We start from the raw sequence: 15,979 nt of genomic DNA on the forward strand, positions 1-15,979 counted from the left end.
GTGTTCAAGTATGGCGTTGAGTTTGAGTTTCTAAGAATAGTGCCAGTTATTTTATTTGAGTCTATGCTTCAGACACTGGAGGAGAAGTTTTTCCCTGTTTTGGATGGATCACACAAGTCCCGGCTGGACTGAAGATGTGGCCAAGCATCTTCAGAGAATACGGACTACCTGCGTCGCCAGATGGAAGAGTCCGAGGCACTTATCACTGAAAAACTGGGAGATCGGGTGACCGACTCATTTCCTGTTTGTCTTCGTGGAACGTTTAGGACTTACTCAATGAACTGTGTTGATTGCTGATTGAACTTTTAATTTATATTAAGTAAGCTGACAAACCTTGTATGGTTTTTGCACCCATTGTAAACATGCATGTATACATTTTTTGGTTCAATAAATAAACTGATTGATTGATTGCTTGTCTCTGGAGGAAGACCCAAAAGCAAGAAGGAGCTCTGGACCTTCTGATTTATGTATGATGTGATGTTATTGAACCAATCATCAAAGCTGCTGAAGAAGATCCATGGTGTTGACGACACTTCCAAGACAAGCTTGGTGACATTACACAGTTGAAGAAAAACATTCAAGAAGTTGAGAACATGCTGATGTTAAGCAACAAGACTAACCTCATACAAGATCAGAGAGTTCCCTCTCAACTGCTTGATAAAAAAGCTAAGGAACCTCACTGCGACACCTTGCCACTTGGTCTTAAATGAGGGGGGCTCTTAAAAGCTTAAATTGGGTATTGATTATAATCACAGAAACCTTGGCTAAGCCCTAATTGGTCATGGTCCCAAGTCATCATATATAGCATCCAAACTATGGTTTTACCGAATCATATGCCCCTGAGGATTTGAAAAATGGACCAAACCCGTTCCTTATATCAGACCTGGAATTGATCAAAAGCAAGGATCCAAGTACCGGTAATGAAGAAGTTGATGAAAGTATTTGAATCCTCTGTTTCCCCTACCCCATCACAGATGAGTACCAGTACATAGTCCTCACTATCAGACGGGAGCAAACAAGGGATTCCCGAGATACAACAACAATTTGTCTGAACCTACACTCTCCCTGGCATCTCATGACAGTGTTGTGGATCGACTCAAAAGTATTGAAATGAAATGTAATGAATGAATAAAATGAAAAAGTGCTTTTATTTACAAAATAAATGTACAACAATAGATTTTTTCAGCACTAAATACAACATTGAACATAAAGACCATCTGCTGCAGCTGGCGTACCTGGTTAGCACTACTTTCTTTCACCAAACATTTTCTTTTTAGATGCCCTTTCAATTGATAGGTCACAAGGGATATCTCGCAATTTCAAAATTTTAAGTTAAGGGTAGGGAGAGAAAGGGGGTGAAATATCTCACAAATTTATGAGCCGATTTTAAATATTTTTTTCACCAAAAATTTTCTTTTTTCATGCTCTTTCATTTGATGTGTCACAAGGGGTACCTTGCTATTTAAAAAAATTAAGTTGGGACAGGGGTAAAGGGGGGAATGTGAATGTAATGTTGAATTCAAAACAATTGGGCCCCCTACGTCAATAGATGATTCCAGTAAACTGCATATTCCTATCTATTGCGGTTTTACATGAAATAAAGATGCAAGTAAAAAAAAAAACCTTTCTTTTATTTTATAGGCCTACATAATAAATTATTACAATGCATCAGGTAATGGACCCACCTTTAACCAAAAGATGGCAGCTATTATAGCAGCAAATATCCATGGTAACCCAATTGAGCTCTGAAATTGAAAAAAGATTCTTTAAGTTAACAGATCAATAAAAATAGGTAATACAGTAGAACCTAGCTAATCCAACCATGGATGGTCCGACTCCTCGCTTGGTCCGACCGTGCCGCCGACACAATAGCCTTCCGCTAGTCCGACCTTGGCGAGGGTTCCTCCTCGCTTAGACCAACCATATCCTTATCGGCGGTATGTTTACTTATCCGGTCGTCGCTCCCTTCAAGTCGATGCTTGTCGATGACTCATCACTGGAAATGTAAGTCAGTAGGCTGTGGACTATTGGTGCAGTACTGTACGTCCGATCAATTGTGCAACAGTAAACTCAATCCGCGTGTGTTGTGGTATACCGTGTGTGTACTATAGGCCTACTGTGTCTGCGTTTTTGTAGTTTGTATTATTGTTTATTTATTGACTGTATACAGTAGTGTATTGAACTACATTATGTCAACTAAAAAACGTAAACATGTCATATCACGCTCTCATTAGCGGAGAAGCTGAAAGTACTTGAAAGATTAGACAAAGGTGAGTCTGTTCAAAAAATTGCAAGTGAGATAGGATTTGGCATAACAACAATTAAGGACTGGAGAAAGAACAGGAAACAACTTGAAATTCATACAATGACAGTTGATAGTGATAAAGGACTAAAAATTTGAAAAACTTTGAAGAAGCCTAAATGTGAAATTTAAGGAAAGAAGTAAAAGAACTCTATTATCTGGGCCTATCATAAAAGAAAAAACACTAGTTTTGCATAAGAAAATGGGAGGGGACAATGACAAGTTTACAGCAAGTAAGGTTAGTTACATCGTTGGAAGAAAGGACATGGGATTCGTAACGTAATCATTTCTGGCGAGAAACTGTCTGCTGATGAAACAGCCTCTAACAAATTCATTCCTAAGTTTGAAAACATAGTTTGAGAACATAATTTGACACCTGGGCCCTGTTTCATAAAACTACTAGTCTAGTATTTACTAGTCCATTGACTAGTAATACTAGTGTATTTTACAAGTCTACGTTTCAAAAACCTACTAGTGTAAAATACTAGTTACTAGTGTAGGGACTAGTATTACTAGTGGTTTTTACTAGTGTAGGCAGCAATGTGTTTCATAAAGTTTTACTCTTGTAAATTACACTGGTAAATACTTGCCATTTTCTAACAACCTCTCTACACCCGTATTATTTGAAGTAGACTAGTATTTTTGCCAAGATAGTTATTTCATACTCAAAAAATTTAAGAAAATGAATTATTAAGTTCTTTTTGCAAGTGCGAATTGGCTCACGTTTGAAATATAAGATAAAAATAGATCTGTGAGTGCTAAAATGATAATTATTAGATATAAATTACAATCAATAAATGTGGCGTAGTACAAAATGAGAGAAATAGAATTTTATAATGTATGTACAATCGCCTTATTAGAATTAATTATTAGTTATCAATTTCTGTGAAATTTTAGTCTAATTTTACTTGAGTTAAATTTCATGGTTATATCAACTATTTAGCTATCACAGAGAAAAGATTTTTAAGCTTTGAGAGAAACAAAATTGAAACCGCATACCGTATTACATACAAAGATGTAACAAATGTAGCCTATCCAACATTGCAACATTAATCAGATTATTTTACACCCAAGGCTCTCGGTTTTATTTAAAGACATTTTAATAGTTACCATAATATAGGTATTTTAATAGGTACTACATTTTAATAATAGTAAGACCATTTTAAAGAGGAGTTGCATTGCATTTTTTGAGGTGCTTATTATTTGCTTCCCTAAATAGCTAAAACCCTGTGATGTACTAACAATTTTGTAGGCCTATATTTGATTTTTGGTCGTTGAAATGAACTGCTTATCATAAAAACATTACTTTTAATCCATTTTGGTATTCTGAATTTGTTATTCAAAGTAATAAAAAATTAGATGTTGATTAGAGCTATTATTTTAATGTAAAACATGTAAAAGTTCAATTAATGGAATAAAAAGTATAGTGAATGGCGTGGATTTGAACCAGAGACCCACCACATGTCTAGCGAGAACTCTACCTCTGAGCTACGCCTTAGCGCCTATGCCATGTTTTACTATACTTGAAAACCTACTTCTCCATTGCTTGTAACGGCGTTGCAATTATTTGTTACATCAATAAACGTTTAGGCTTATTATTCATGGTTTGTAGACTCAAAATTAGAATATCACCAAATGGTTTTCAACCCAAATATCCTTATGCATTCGAATATTTGAAAACATAGGTAAGGGTACTTTTGAAACCGTTCCAATAAACAAAATGTCCTTAGACGATTTAATTACATTCAAAATTTGAGCCTTCTTTTCTTTACTCATAGCAAACTTAATTTTATATGTCAGAATAAAAAAACTATGCAAATCACAGCGAATGCGGCAGCAACAGATCAATTTCCACCCAACTGCTGAGCGCCGCAACTAGGCCTACAACCGGCTACTACAATCACCGTGTTGATTGCAGCGACGCGACGCCGCGCCGCGCCGGCGCGTCGGCGGGCTCATTGATGAACATTAATAATAGCGGTTTGATAAATAATGAGTGATTGTTTTACTTATGTGTCTATATAGTTATTAATTAAAAGAAAACACTGCGTTTCTACAACTATTTACTTTTTGTATCAAATGAAAACAAAATTAAAACCCTTTATAAAGGGTGTGAAAACCCGCGATTGAGGTTAGAAATTTGTTTACAAAGTTTACCTTGTAAAGTTGGTCACGTGACTAGTAGTTTTGGTCACGTGACTAGTAAAATACACTAGTATTTACTAGCGGTATAAAAACGTTTATGAAACACAAATTAGTAGGACAGGTAAATACGGGACTAGTATTTACTAGACTAGTAATTACTAGACTAGTACTTTTATGAAACAGGGCCCTGATCAAGTTTACAATATTGACGAATCTGGTTTGAACTATAAGATGCTTCCCACAAGAACTCTTGCTGCACAAAATGAATCTGTACAAGGTACTAAACTAGCCAAAGACAGAATAACAATCGCTCTCTGCAGTAATGCGAATGGCAGCCATAAGATGCCATTGTTTGTGATTAGAAAGTCAAAAAAAAACCAAGAGCTTTTAAAAATATTAATCTGGCCTAGTTGCCGGGTTTCTACGGAAACCAAAAGTCTGCATGGATGGACTCTGCTCTTTTTAAGGAATGGTTTTTTGATCAGTTTGTCCCTTCTGTTACAAAACACTTGAAGGCAAAAAAACTCCCCAAACGTGCCATACTAATACTTGACAACGCTACATCTCACCCCTCTGAAGAAGAACTTAAAAAGTGAGAAATCAGAACTTTATTTTTTCCTGTGAATGTGACCTCTCTAATCCAACCAATGGACCAGGGAGTAATAGAGTGGCTAAAGAGACGATACCGCCGAAAATCCATTGGATCGATTTTAGAAAGGACAGAAGAAGGCAGCAGCTTGTTTGAGGCAATGAAAACAATCAATATAAAAGATGTTACCCACACAGTTGCCGATGCTTGGGAAGAAATGCCAGCCTCCACACTTGAGAAATCCTGGCGAAAACTCTGGCCAAAAATGAATCAAACCAAATGAAAACTAAACAGAACTAGGAACAATTGGTGAAATCCAAGAAGTACCAGCACCTGGCACGAGTGATGAAGAAGATGTAGACACACCAGCGATTGTGAGGGATCTGCAAACTTTACAACCGGAAGTTGAGCCCGATGATGTATGTGAATGGATGGTTACAGGTGACGTTGATTGCACAACCGAAGAGGAATTGAGTGACGAACAAAATATTGAAACTGTGACTGAAACAGATGACAACGAGAAAGATGATGACGTTGATAAAGACAACGAACCCACAACACGAGTATCACACGCAGACGCTAAGAATGCATTTGATCTAGCGCTTCGGTACATTGAAGAAAGTTCAACGTCTACACCAATGGATATTTTGTGGATAAGAAAATCCAAACGTCGCAGCCAAATCAAGATTGTCGTCTGCTAAGCAAAAGATCACAACAGACTTTTTTCGACCTGCTGAAGAACATTAAGTTTGTGTTCTGTTTCAGAACATGTGTATTAATAAAGTTATGTGTGTAGTTATGTGAATTTTCTGCTTAATTTGAATACAGTATTACAGGTATGTACAGTAGGCTACATCAATTATTCATACAGTACAGTACTGTATAGTTCGGCCGCTTAGAAAACGACCTGCGCGCTAATGCTAAACCAATGCTGGAGGAGGTCGCTTTCTAAGCGGCCGAACTATAGTATACTTTTTTATAGTTGTACAGGTATGAGTTAATCGCTTTTGTTTTTATTTAACAACACATGCTACGAATTTTATAGGCCTAAGAGTCAATGTAGAAATGTTTTTTGTTGTAGAGTACTGTAGCTCAAACTGTAGTTTCATTACGTTTTTATGTGTTGTAAATAACGTTCACTTTTTTATTAGCTGTACAGTGTTAGGCAATTTTTTGTCTTTGAGTAAAAGTTTGAGAAAGCTGTGAGTTTTAACATTTAAGTTTTTATTACTGTTCTGAACCAAGGTTTAATGACTTGGCATATGATCAAGATTGCACAATATCCTACTGATTGTATTTTGATGATGTAAGTTTATATGTAAATTATCTCAATAAAGTCCATTTATACAGTATTAGGCGTTCTTTATGAGTTTTAGTGCAATATTTTATGTTTAAAATAACGTTTTACTATGTTTTTCTGTCAAAAAACGAGTTCCTCTGATAATCCAACCTTTTTGCTGTTCCGACCATGCTCCCGGTCCCGTAGGTGACGGATTAGCGAGGTTCTACTGTAATAATATTGACAAAATGGCGACCCACTAAAGCAACTATAGCCTAATGGGTCAGCGTGAAGAGTCAAAGAGATATTTTTGATAAGCTTTCAAATAAATATGACTGAGTTAAGTTATTAAATATTTTCTTTTGGTTGACTTTTTAATGGATACAAAGCTTTAAAACAAAATATTTAAAGCTTACACCATTCACACATTACACCATAATGTGTAGCTGAGTGCAGCTGTTTCTTTTATCGAATCAGTCATTGATTCAGTAGACAAAGGACATTATACAATTGGCATATTTATGGACCTTTCTAAAGCATTTGATAGTGTAAAACATAGTAAATTACTTGAAAAACTTAAAATAATTGGGATATCTAAAAGAGCTCTTAACTGGTTTTCTTCCTATTTGACAAATAGATCTCAATTTGTGGAAATTACCCATTTGACAAATCATAATAGAATTATCAAATCATCATCAACTTATCAACCAATTAAATTTGGGGTCCCACAAGGTTCAATTTTGGGGCCTTTGCTTTTTTTGTGTTACCTTAAGGGCATGGAAGATAATTTAACCTACAAGCAAAATTCTATATTATGTCTTTACGCTGATGATTCTAATTTGATTGTATCATCTAAATCTCCAGAAGAAACTGAAATTTTTACATATGTAGAATTAGAGAATATTGGAAACTATTTCTACAATCATAACTTATTATTAAATTCGCAAAAAACTAAATTTATATATTTCAGAACAGCTCAGAACAAAATTACAAAAGAGCCAACAATAATTTACAACTCAAATAACATTCAAAAGGAAAATCTGATCAACTTTCTGGATTTAACAATAGATGAAAATTTGAATTGGGATAAACACACACAGAAAGTTTTGACCAAAACTAACTCCGGAATTTATGCATTGTCAAATATGTCCTTTTATTGTAATTTGAAAACCCTAAAAAGTGTATATTTTGCTCACATCCACTCTCATCTTTCATTCGGATTAGCATTATATGGGTCAACAAAAAAATTTAATATGGATAGCATTCTGAAGCGGCAAAAAGAGGCTATCAGAATTATGCTTAAGCTTAAAAGAGATGATTCGGCAAAAGAACATTTTAAGAAATTACAAATTTTTACAGTTTATGGGCAATATATTTATGAAACAATTCTTATTGCAAAAAAAATGAATCTGAGCAAGTAATAAATTCAGTACATTCTTATAATTTCAGGAGGAGAAGAGAGTTTGTCCAGCCTCACAAATTAAAATTTTTTGAAAAAAAAAACCCTTATACGCTGGTAACGAGTTTCTAAAATTTGTCCCTGAATTGATAAAAAAAGAAACAAACCTATCTAAATTCAAGAAAATTCTAAAAGATTATTTAATGAATTTAGCATTATATTCTTTTGAGGAGTTTTCCACCTCCCATACATAGATATAGTATTTTTATTTTAAGTATTCTGACACTATTCACTGTACCACCAATGTACATGACTTATGATGAATAAAGATGTTTGAATATGAATATATGAACATATTTGTGTTAAATTAAACCAACTCAGATGCTGACAATTTTAAAACAAATTTAAAAAATTTATTCAATAAGCAATACTGGGACACACAGTTTAAGGGCAGGCTGACTTGAAAAACAATTTTTTTGTATTTTACGATTTTATGTATTTTGAATCTTCAGAATGTCCTTTAAAATTATATACAAAATAGCTCATCTCTTCATTGTTTACCAAGTAAAAAATATGAAAAAAGGCTTGCAATTCAAGGCTTGCATTAAAATAATGCAAAAATAAAATCCCCTATTTGACGCTCTAAAAAAGCAAATCAGGTGTTTGGTGTCAGTGCATAAGAACATATCACATTAAATCCTCCTTATTATAAAGGCATAGGCTCTCACACCAGAGCTTTTCTTGGCTTTCCTGGCAGCTTTTGCCAGGAGCCTATCCTGAAGATGCCGATATCTTATGCTTGTGCACTGACACCAACCCTCTAGGAGCCTGGATTCAAACAAGCGATCCCGGAGAGACCGTGTGAATCGCTTTGGCCGAAGCGACTTAACCAACTGAGCTACTAAGGCTCTTCGTAACAACTAAGACGGTGTTAAGTGCTGCGCTGCTGCAGCGAGAGGCCTGGAACTACTACAACCACTGACAACGTACTGTACACACACAAATTAGGAGTTAAAATTATGAGATATGTTACTTTAGTTAACTTAAATACTTATGGGGGTGGACTGCCCTTAAAATCACAATACAGTAAAGGTTAAAGTTTAATATTCTAACACTGAGATGTTGCTCTAACAAACAACTGAGTGAAATGCTTAACTAATACTGTATAGCCTAACTAAAATAGTTGTTCAATTGAAAGGAACCCTCATTTCAACGAAAGGATACAGTAACCCAACAAGGTATTAGAAAGAACTTCATTTCCCCATTATTTGAAAGAACCCAAGAAGAACGCTTTTCAAAATGTTCCTGAAGGATAATCCCAAAGAAAATCTTGCTCAGATTGAAATTTGTGACTTACTATTCCGATTGCAATACTGCATTGCATTGCACTTCCTAACATAATATTGTCCTTTTTAAAATATATGTCAAATTCAGCCTATACAGAAATATGTTAAAATGCAGTCTATTTATAGGCTAAGCCAAACTGTTACTGCAGCATTGTGATGGTGATACAGATTGTACGGGAAGTTAATACTTACATGGTCAGCTGCCAAACATTTCACCCCCGCATCCTCCATCGTGTTGATAATGCCAGTCACTAAAAAATTATAGTACTTTTAGAACATTTATACATTTAAAATGTGGACAGACATAATCCAGAAAGCTGGAGACCGCCTGAAGGGCCTGGTCTTAGATGGTAAGGCCAAGAGCTTAAAATAAATTGAAATGCTAGGGACAACACCTGAGGTAGCCAATGATTGGAAGGGCCAAAATATTGGCCGAGGATGTAATGAACATTTGTAAATGATATGCTCAAGTAGTAAAACCTCTCTAACTCAAAAATTTGTGGATTCAGAGGTTGTTGAGATTAGTGGTTGTCGAGTTACTGAGAAGGCATTTTTAATGGGTTTTAAATAAATGAATGTACCGGTGCATAACAGATTAATTTTTACGTATAAATTTACTACGGTACTTAGGCCTACCGCACATGATTATTTTTACATATCGAGTAAATAACTTCTGAAGGAATGTTGAATATTCAACAATTTAAACTTGAAAAGTCGATCAGAAAAGTAAGACTAAGCTCAGCAAGACGTGCACCCTGTCAGCTGTTGACTGTTGAGTTAGCGAGGTTTTGCTGTATGTACATAGGCCTATAGGTAAATCATAAAATGAAATTAGCTTCATACAAAGCAACTAACAAAAATTATGTTATTTTTCAATTTTTAAGCTAAACTATGACCTAGGCCTAACTATAGTACCTACAGACTTTATTTAGGCAGACCACAAATTATGTTAATGTTGTACATTACAGGACCAAGATGAATTGTCTTTATAGGCCTAATATAATTCTATTGTTTTTAGTCAAGTGTAGCGTCCACACTAGCCAGCCAGTGTTTGTTTGTACATGGCGACCGAGGGCCCTCCTGGTATTATAACCTGTGTGGGCTTCATATTTCTAAATCGTGAGGCTAATAAACCAAGGAAGAGACGATGGCAAGGTGGAATTTCTGAAATAAATTGATTTTATTTGATGTTGTACTTGCAAGTTTCTTTAGGAAGGATCGTAAAATTGTCAAAACCTACTTTCACCTTCTATTTCTATTAGAATATTGCACAGGATTAAGAAAATTAAAAAAAAACTGACTCCTATAGGTTCAGAGGTTCTGTTAAGTAGGCAGACAGTCGACCGACTATCTGGAGACATCGCTGGATACAAATGGCAACTCTACGGAGACAGTTGTAAAGTTGGCATGTTGCCCTCGTGGACGACAGGTAGATGTAGAACAACTAATAGGTATTCTTGTTGTAAGTGGCTAACTTAGCCTATGCAGTTGGGAAATGAATTAATAAAAAAGATCTGGAATTTTCAAAGATCCTATAGACCCTAACTTAAGTTTTGTTGACCATAATGATTGTTATTCACCAGTTTAATAAATAACATTGGTCATGCATTAATTAATTGAAAATGAAACTTATTTTACACAGCCAATCCGCGTAAGAGAGGAATTTGAGGAAAAAGTAATTTTTAATATTAGAATTAAACTAATTATGCATTACTATGAGGTACAAGTAAAATTTAACGAATAAAAAGAGTAAATTTGAATATTTTTATTTTTACTGCTTTTTTTGATGATTTGAAGTTGCTATACTGAAGACCCAGATTACTCTTTGTAAATATGCTGAAGTTTTGAGTTCTCTGGTGGAGGCACCATAGTTCACTACCATATTAGACTGTGACCAGTTTGCAGTTGAGGTTATGCTCAAGTGACAACACCAAAATGAATGATCAGGCAAGATTCTTTATGAGTTTTTTAAAAAGTTCTAGAAAAGATGGTCGCATGTAACATCCGTTACACAAAAACATGAAAAAGTTATTTTTTTATATGAATGGTCTAAAGAAAAACAATGAAAGTTTCTAAAAGTAAGGTTAAGGTCTGCACATGTTGGTCTATACCCTAATATTTACATATTTATGTAAAAATACAATTTTATAAGAGGTTTAAATCTTGTAACATCCGTCGTGTAATATCCGTTACGTAACGGATGTTACAAGCCTTAAATAGGTGTTTCTGACTGCACTTACAAAGATTTTGTTTTAAATTCTTTGGCTGTTGTTTAACATAACCTCAAATTGTCTATGCTGCAACACAGACAGTGAAGGTTGCATGAGAAATGTTTGCGAGAATTTTAAAACTGATGTGAAGACTATTCTAAATGAAAATACTGACTACTCCGTAACTGTAAAGTGGAAATCATGGCGGAAAGAGGATGGAAAGTATCAAGTCATGGAAAATTAAACGCCTCTTTAAGATGTACTCGACAAAATAAATGAGACATTACCTGCTTTTAAGTTTCACTGTTTTGTAAAAAATGTCCAATCTGAACATTTTGATCATATGAAAAACAACATTGATAAAGGGTCAGCAGTAATACAGATTGATTACGCAGAAAACTTTGCCCTAACATCTCAAGATGAGATACAAAGTGCCCATTGGTGCCATGCTCAGGTAACTTAGTTTACCGCATGTATTTGGTCTGAACATGGAGTAAAATCGTACGTTGTCGTTAGTGATGACATGTCACATACAAAGGAATGTAGCTGGGTTTTCTTAAAGGCGGTTGTTAATGATTTTAAGCAGTTTAAGTACGAAGAACTTAAAACCCTCTCAGTTTTCTCTGACAATTGCTCAGCCCAATTCAAGAGCAAGTATACAGTGTCCAATGTCTGTTACCTGGCTTCTGATTTGAACTTAACAGATGTTCAGTGGAGCTCTTTTGCAGCTGGACATGGCAAGGGTGCAGTAGATGCTATTGGTGGCCAGCTGAAGCGAAACATTTGGATACGAGTTAAGTCAAAATCAGTGATCTTAAATACACCACAAGACTTTTTCAATGCGTGTCAGACATATTGCAACTTGGTTACAACCCTGTTTGTCTCAAAAGAAGATGTTGATGCAACCGGTGACAAGTTACTCAAAAAAAGATGGGAACAATCTGTTGAGATAATTGGAATACGAAAATACCATCATTTCCAGAAGCTAGATGATGATCATGTACTAGCTGCAGTAACATGCAGATCACCCATGCAAAAACATCAAGTCATCAAGGCTGAAAAATCAAAACAGAAGAAGACTCGTGTGAGATATTGTGATGTATATTCAACCGATTCAGAGGACGATTGCAGTAGTATTGGGGGATTGGAAGAGCGACAAAAAGATGAGAGTGAAGTTGTAGAAACTTTGATTGACCAAGATGAGTTGGTAGAAGAAAGTCAAATTATCCCTGACAAATATGTTCTGGTAAAATACCACACTCACAGGAACAATTTGTTTTATGCAGCCGTTTGCCAATCAGCTGTTACCGATGATGGGGAAGTTAGTGTTTTATTTCTGACCAGCCATGGAAAAAACGGATGAGTCTTTAAAGTTGGTGAAGAAGGAGAGAAATACATTGGTGTGGAGAAAGTAGTAAAAATTTTGCCAACTCCCAAAATAATAGCAGCAGGAAATAGGCTTTACTAAGAGTTTACTCGACCTCTTCCAGTGTCGTAATTAAATACAGCTAGTAAACTAGACCACTGCGAACAGTTAAGTTCAATTTATTCAAATAATTATATTCATAACTGGTAAATAGTTTTAAGTAATTGTGAGTGTCAGTTCTATGTAAAACAAATCCAATGGTAAAACAATATTTTTAAATAAACAATTTAGTAACCTACTTTGTGTTAACTTATTACCAGCTGCTGCATTTGAACGTATGCTATTTATATAAGAACAATTAATGGTTTAAGGTTGTAATATGTGATAAATGTTAACAATAAATAAGTAATAATTTGCATATCTGACAATAGTTATTTGTGCAGCTAGTGAGAAAAGTGAGCAATTGACTCACTCGAGAGAAATCCTTACTCACGAGCCGTAGGCGAGTGAGGGATGGTTTCTCGAGTGAGGCAATTGTACTTTGAACTCGAGTTGCACATTATACTTTTCCTACAGTTACCATAAAACAAATAAATTTGTGAAGAAACATAACCTATTTTTACACAGAAGTGAACTTTTAATATAACATTTAATGTGAAGTGACAAATACAACAGTACAACAGCTGACCAGCTGATTTACAGCCAGTGCTGCCAACGTATTTCGCGCGCATACGACGTTGCCTGCATGTTACGCGCTCACTATTTAGTGCCTTCACGTTGCAAATCTGGAGTGAGACAAAGTAATTAGAGTGAGACAATGTTAACATTGTCTCACTGATGAGCAAATTGGCCACTTTGTTTTCTCAAATCAGTGAGAGAACATGTACATTGTTAGGTAACTGTAGGAAAAAGAATTATGAATTTCATGTAAAAAGTTTAGTTTTGAAAGAACTAGCCAAATGTGAATAAAGTGTAACATCCGTTACAAAATAAGAGTAACATCCGTTACACTAGTAAATAATTATTTTAAAATTGCCTGATAATGTATATTAAAACAAATAAGTGCAAATAAATACTATACTTACTTCAGTAAGCCTACATAATAGCATTTTTCATTTAAAATTTGTAGATGAACTGAATTTTTAATGGAATGACATGATTATTTAGGCAGGTTCACAATTGTGTAACATCCGTTACGCGACAAAATAATTTTTTATTCGTTTATTCATCAATGAAACATACCCAAACTTACACTCCATATTAAGACCAACCTTATTTACCAACCAAAAGTCTTAAAATGGATAATTAATAATATTTAAAGTCAATATTAACATTTAATTAGTGAAAATGTAACATCCGTTACATACGGATTGGCTGTAACATTAAACTTAGGCACGTAGGCATACTTGCATGCAATCCTTGGACTTGAACATATTTTTTGAGTCAAGAGAACTGGCATGCAGTTTTTTTATTTTTATTAAAGGACTTGGCCTAAATAGCTTGATAAAATCTAGAATCTTGAAACATCACAGAACATTTGAACTATACAATTAGGTTACATCCCCTATACAGTAGGCCTAGGCTATTTAGGTCGACCTAGCTTGGTTGCATTAGGCCTAGGCTATATTATAAATAAATGGTATGAATGGGTACAGTTTCTTAACTGGGCTATGCTAATATCGATTGAAACTATCGATTCGATCAGTAAACCTTCATGCGATTTTTTCACCATCAGCAAGTTTGGTTGGTTAGGTTAGGTTAAGATAGTTTAATTTGATAATAAATATATTTAAAAATATCGATTATTAATCAATATTTTCAATTCGATAGTTTCAATCGATATTAGCATAGCCCAGTTAAGAAACTGTACCCGTATGAATAATGAATAAGCAAAAGGAAAGGAGTTTCATAGCCATAGGCCTACATCTACCGTTATAACTGTTAACGTAGCTAAACTAAGTTGAAATATTTAAAGTTAGGTTATTTGTTTGATTGATAAGTTAAATCGTTAAATGAAATAAGTAAAGTAAGCCTTAGCACCTTAGGTAGGTAAATCAGGGACGAAAATGTGCTGAAACATTAAAATCGTCCAAAACATTATCAATGGGCGGAATTGTTAGCTGAAATGAATAGAAATATAGGGAATATACTGCATCAATATGCCTTATTTTTTGTTGACGATGCCCATTGCATTTGTACAATGCTTAAAGGAAAATAAATTCATTTCATTTCATTTCATTTCATATAGTTTTTACTCAAGTTAATCTCTAAAACGCTTACGGCTTAATCATAACTTAGACATAGACCAGACCCACTTGTTAGTTGTTGGTGGCTTAGGTGTAGAATTAAGAATTGCCAATAGTTAAACGAATAGTAGGCTACGTAACAGTTTTACCTGGCTACCACTGCACATTATTGAAACTTAAGATTTGGTATGAAACAAACTTTAAACTAACATTAACACTCGGTAAGTTAACAAATAAGTTATAAGTAACTAGTAACTTATCTTTTCCAGTCCAATTCAAAATTCAAAATAGTCAAAGTCAAGCTTACCTATTTTTTTTTTCGTAGTAGTGTAAATAAAATATACAACACAAACTGCCGAGGCAAATTTCCAAAGACAACGAAAGCACAACATCGGGACAGGGCAGGTGGAATCCACAAAGTAACAGATTAATAAATTAAGTTTAAGTACAGTCATAGATTTACAGTATAGTACAGTGTGGTACAGTACAGTTTGAAGTTAAGTATAATTCATTATGTGGGGTTGTACCACGGCACAGCCACCTTTAACTACTCACCTCAAGGGGTGTCACAGGTTGACGCTTCGCTGGAGCAGAAACTACGTCCGAGAGAAGGAACTGGATGCAGCCTGGCTCACCTTGGCCTAAACTTTAGGCTTTGTTGTCTGGACGAACTATTCTCTTTTTGGAGGAATTTCCTACGTACGTCGAAGGTCTCCTGCATTTCTTGGAAGGATTTCCCTGTCCGTTTTCCCTGTCATTGGGCAGTGACACCACCCCTCGGAAAATTTTTCAATGGCCACATTGGTAACCAGCCGGCTGGTGAAGATGAAAGCAATCCTCCCCCACCCCTTGAGCTTGCTGCTTGGTCATGCCATTTTGACGACATGGTTGACTCTTTTCTGGGTTTTCAGGTTTCCAGCATGGTCTCCACCATGTTTCGGAGCCGGTTTTCTATACTACTCTCCGGGTCAAGATATTCCTGAGGCAGAAACACCAACTCAAATTATTATTTTTTTTACCACAAAGTTTGGTGTTAGGGGTTCCTTCAGCATTCCTTCGCTCTTTTGAAGGGGAAAGACAGACGCCCCCTTCCCAAG

At 35.2% G+C, this 15,979-nt stretch overlaps 1 protein-coding gene across 3 annotated transcripts in view; it reads right to left on the reverse strand.

Annotated features, from left to right (window-relative positions):
* LOC129006014 (putative uncharacterized protein DDB_G0285869) overlaps window positions 1–15,102 on the reverse strand; it is a 48,582-nt gene extending 33,480 nt beyond the window's left edge. For 2 of the 3 annotated variants that reach the window (XR_008491889.1, XM_054435102.1), the window contains exons 1-3: window positions 14,952–15,102; window positions 9,253–9,311; window positions 1,686–1,745 (exon numbers count right to left, since the gene is read on the reverse strand). Coding sequence is in view for 2 of the 3 variants with exons in the window: in XM_054435102.1 (XP_054291077.1) it covers window positions 1,686–1,745; window positions 9,253–9,311; window position 14,952 (120 nt within the window). In the remaining variant the exon portion in view is untranslated. The remainder of the gene's footprint in view (window positions 1–1,685; window positions 1,746–9,252; window positions 9,312–14,951) is intronic. The other variant, XM_054435103.1, reaches the window with a different exon arrangement.
* Window positions 15,103–15,979: the final 877 nt, after the last annotated feature.

Source organism: Macrosteles quadrilineatus, unplaced genomic scaffold (assembly GCF_028750875.1).
Source record: "Macrosteles quadrilineatus isolate MER2022 unplaced genomic scaffold, UCM_ALF_1.0 Scaffold_54__1_contigs__length_841927, whole genome shotgun sequence".
NCBI classification, from domain to species: Eukaryota; Metazoa; Arthropoda; class Insecta; order Hemiptera; family Cicadellidae; genus Macrosteles; species Macrosteles quadrilineatus.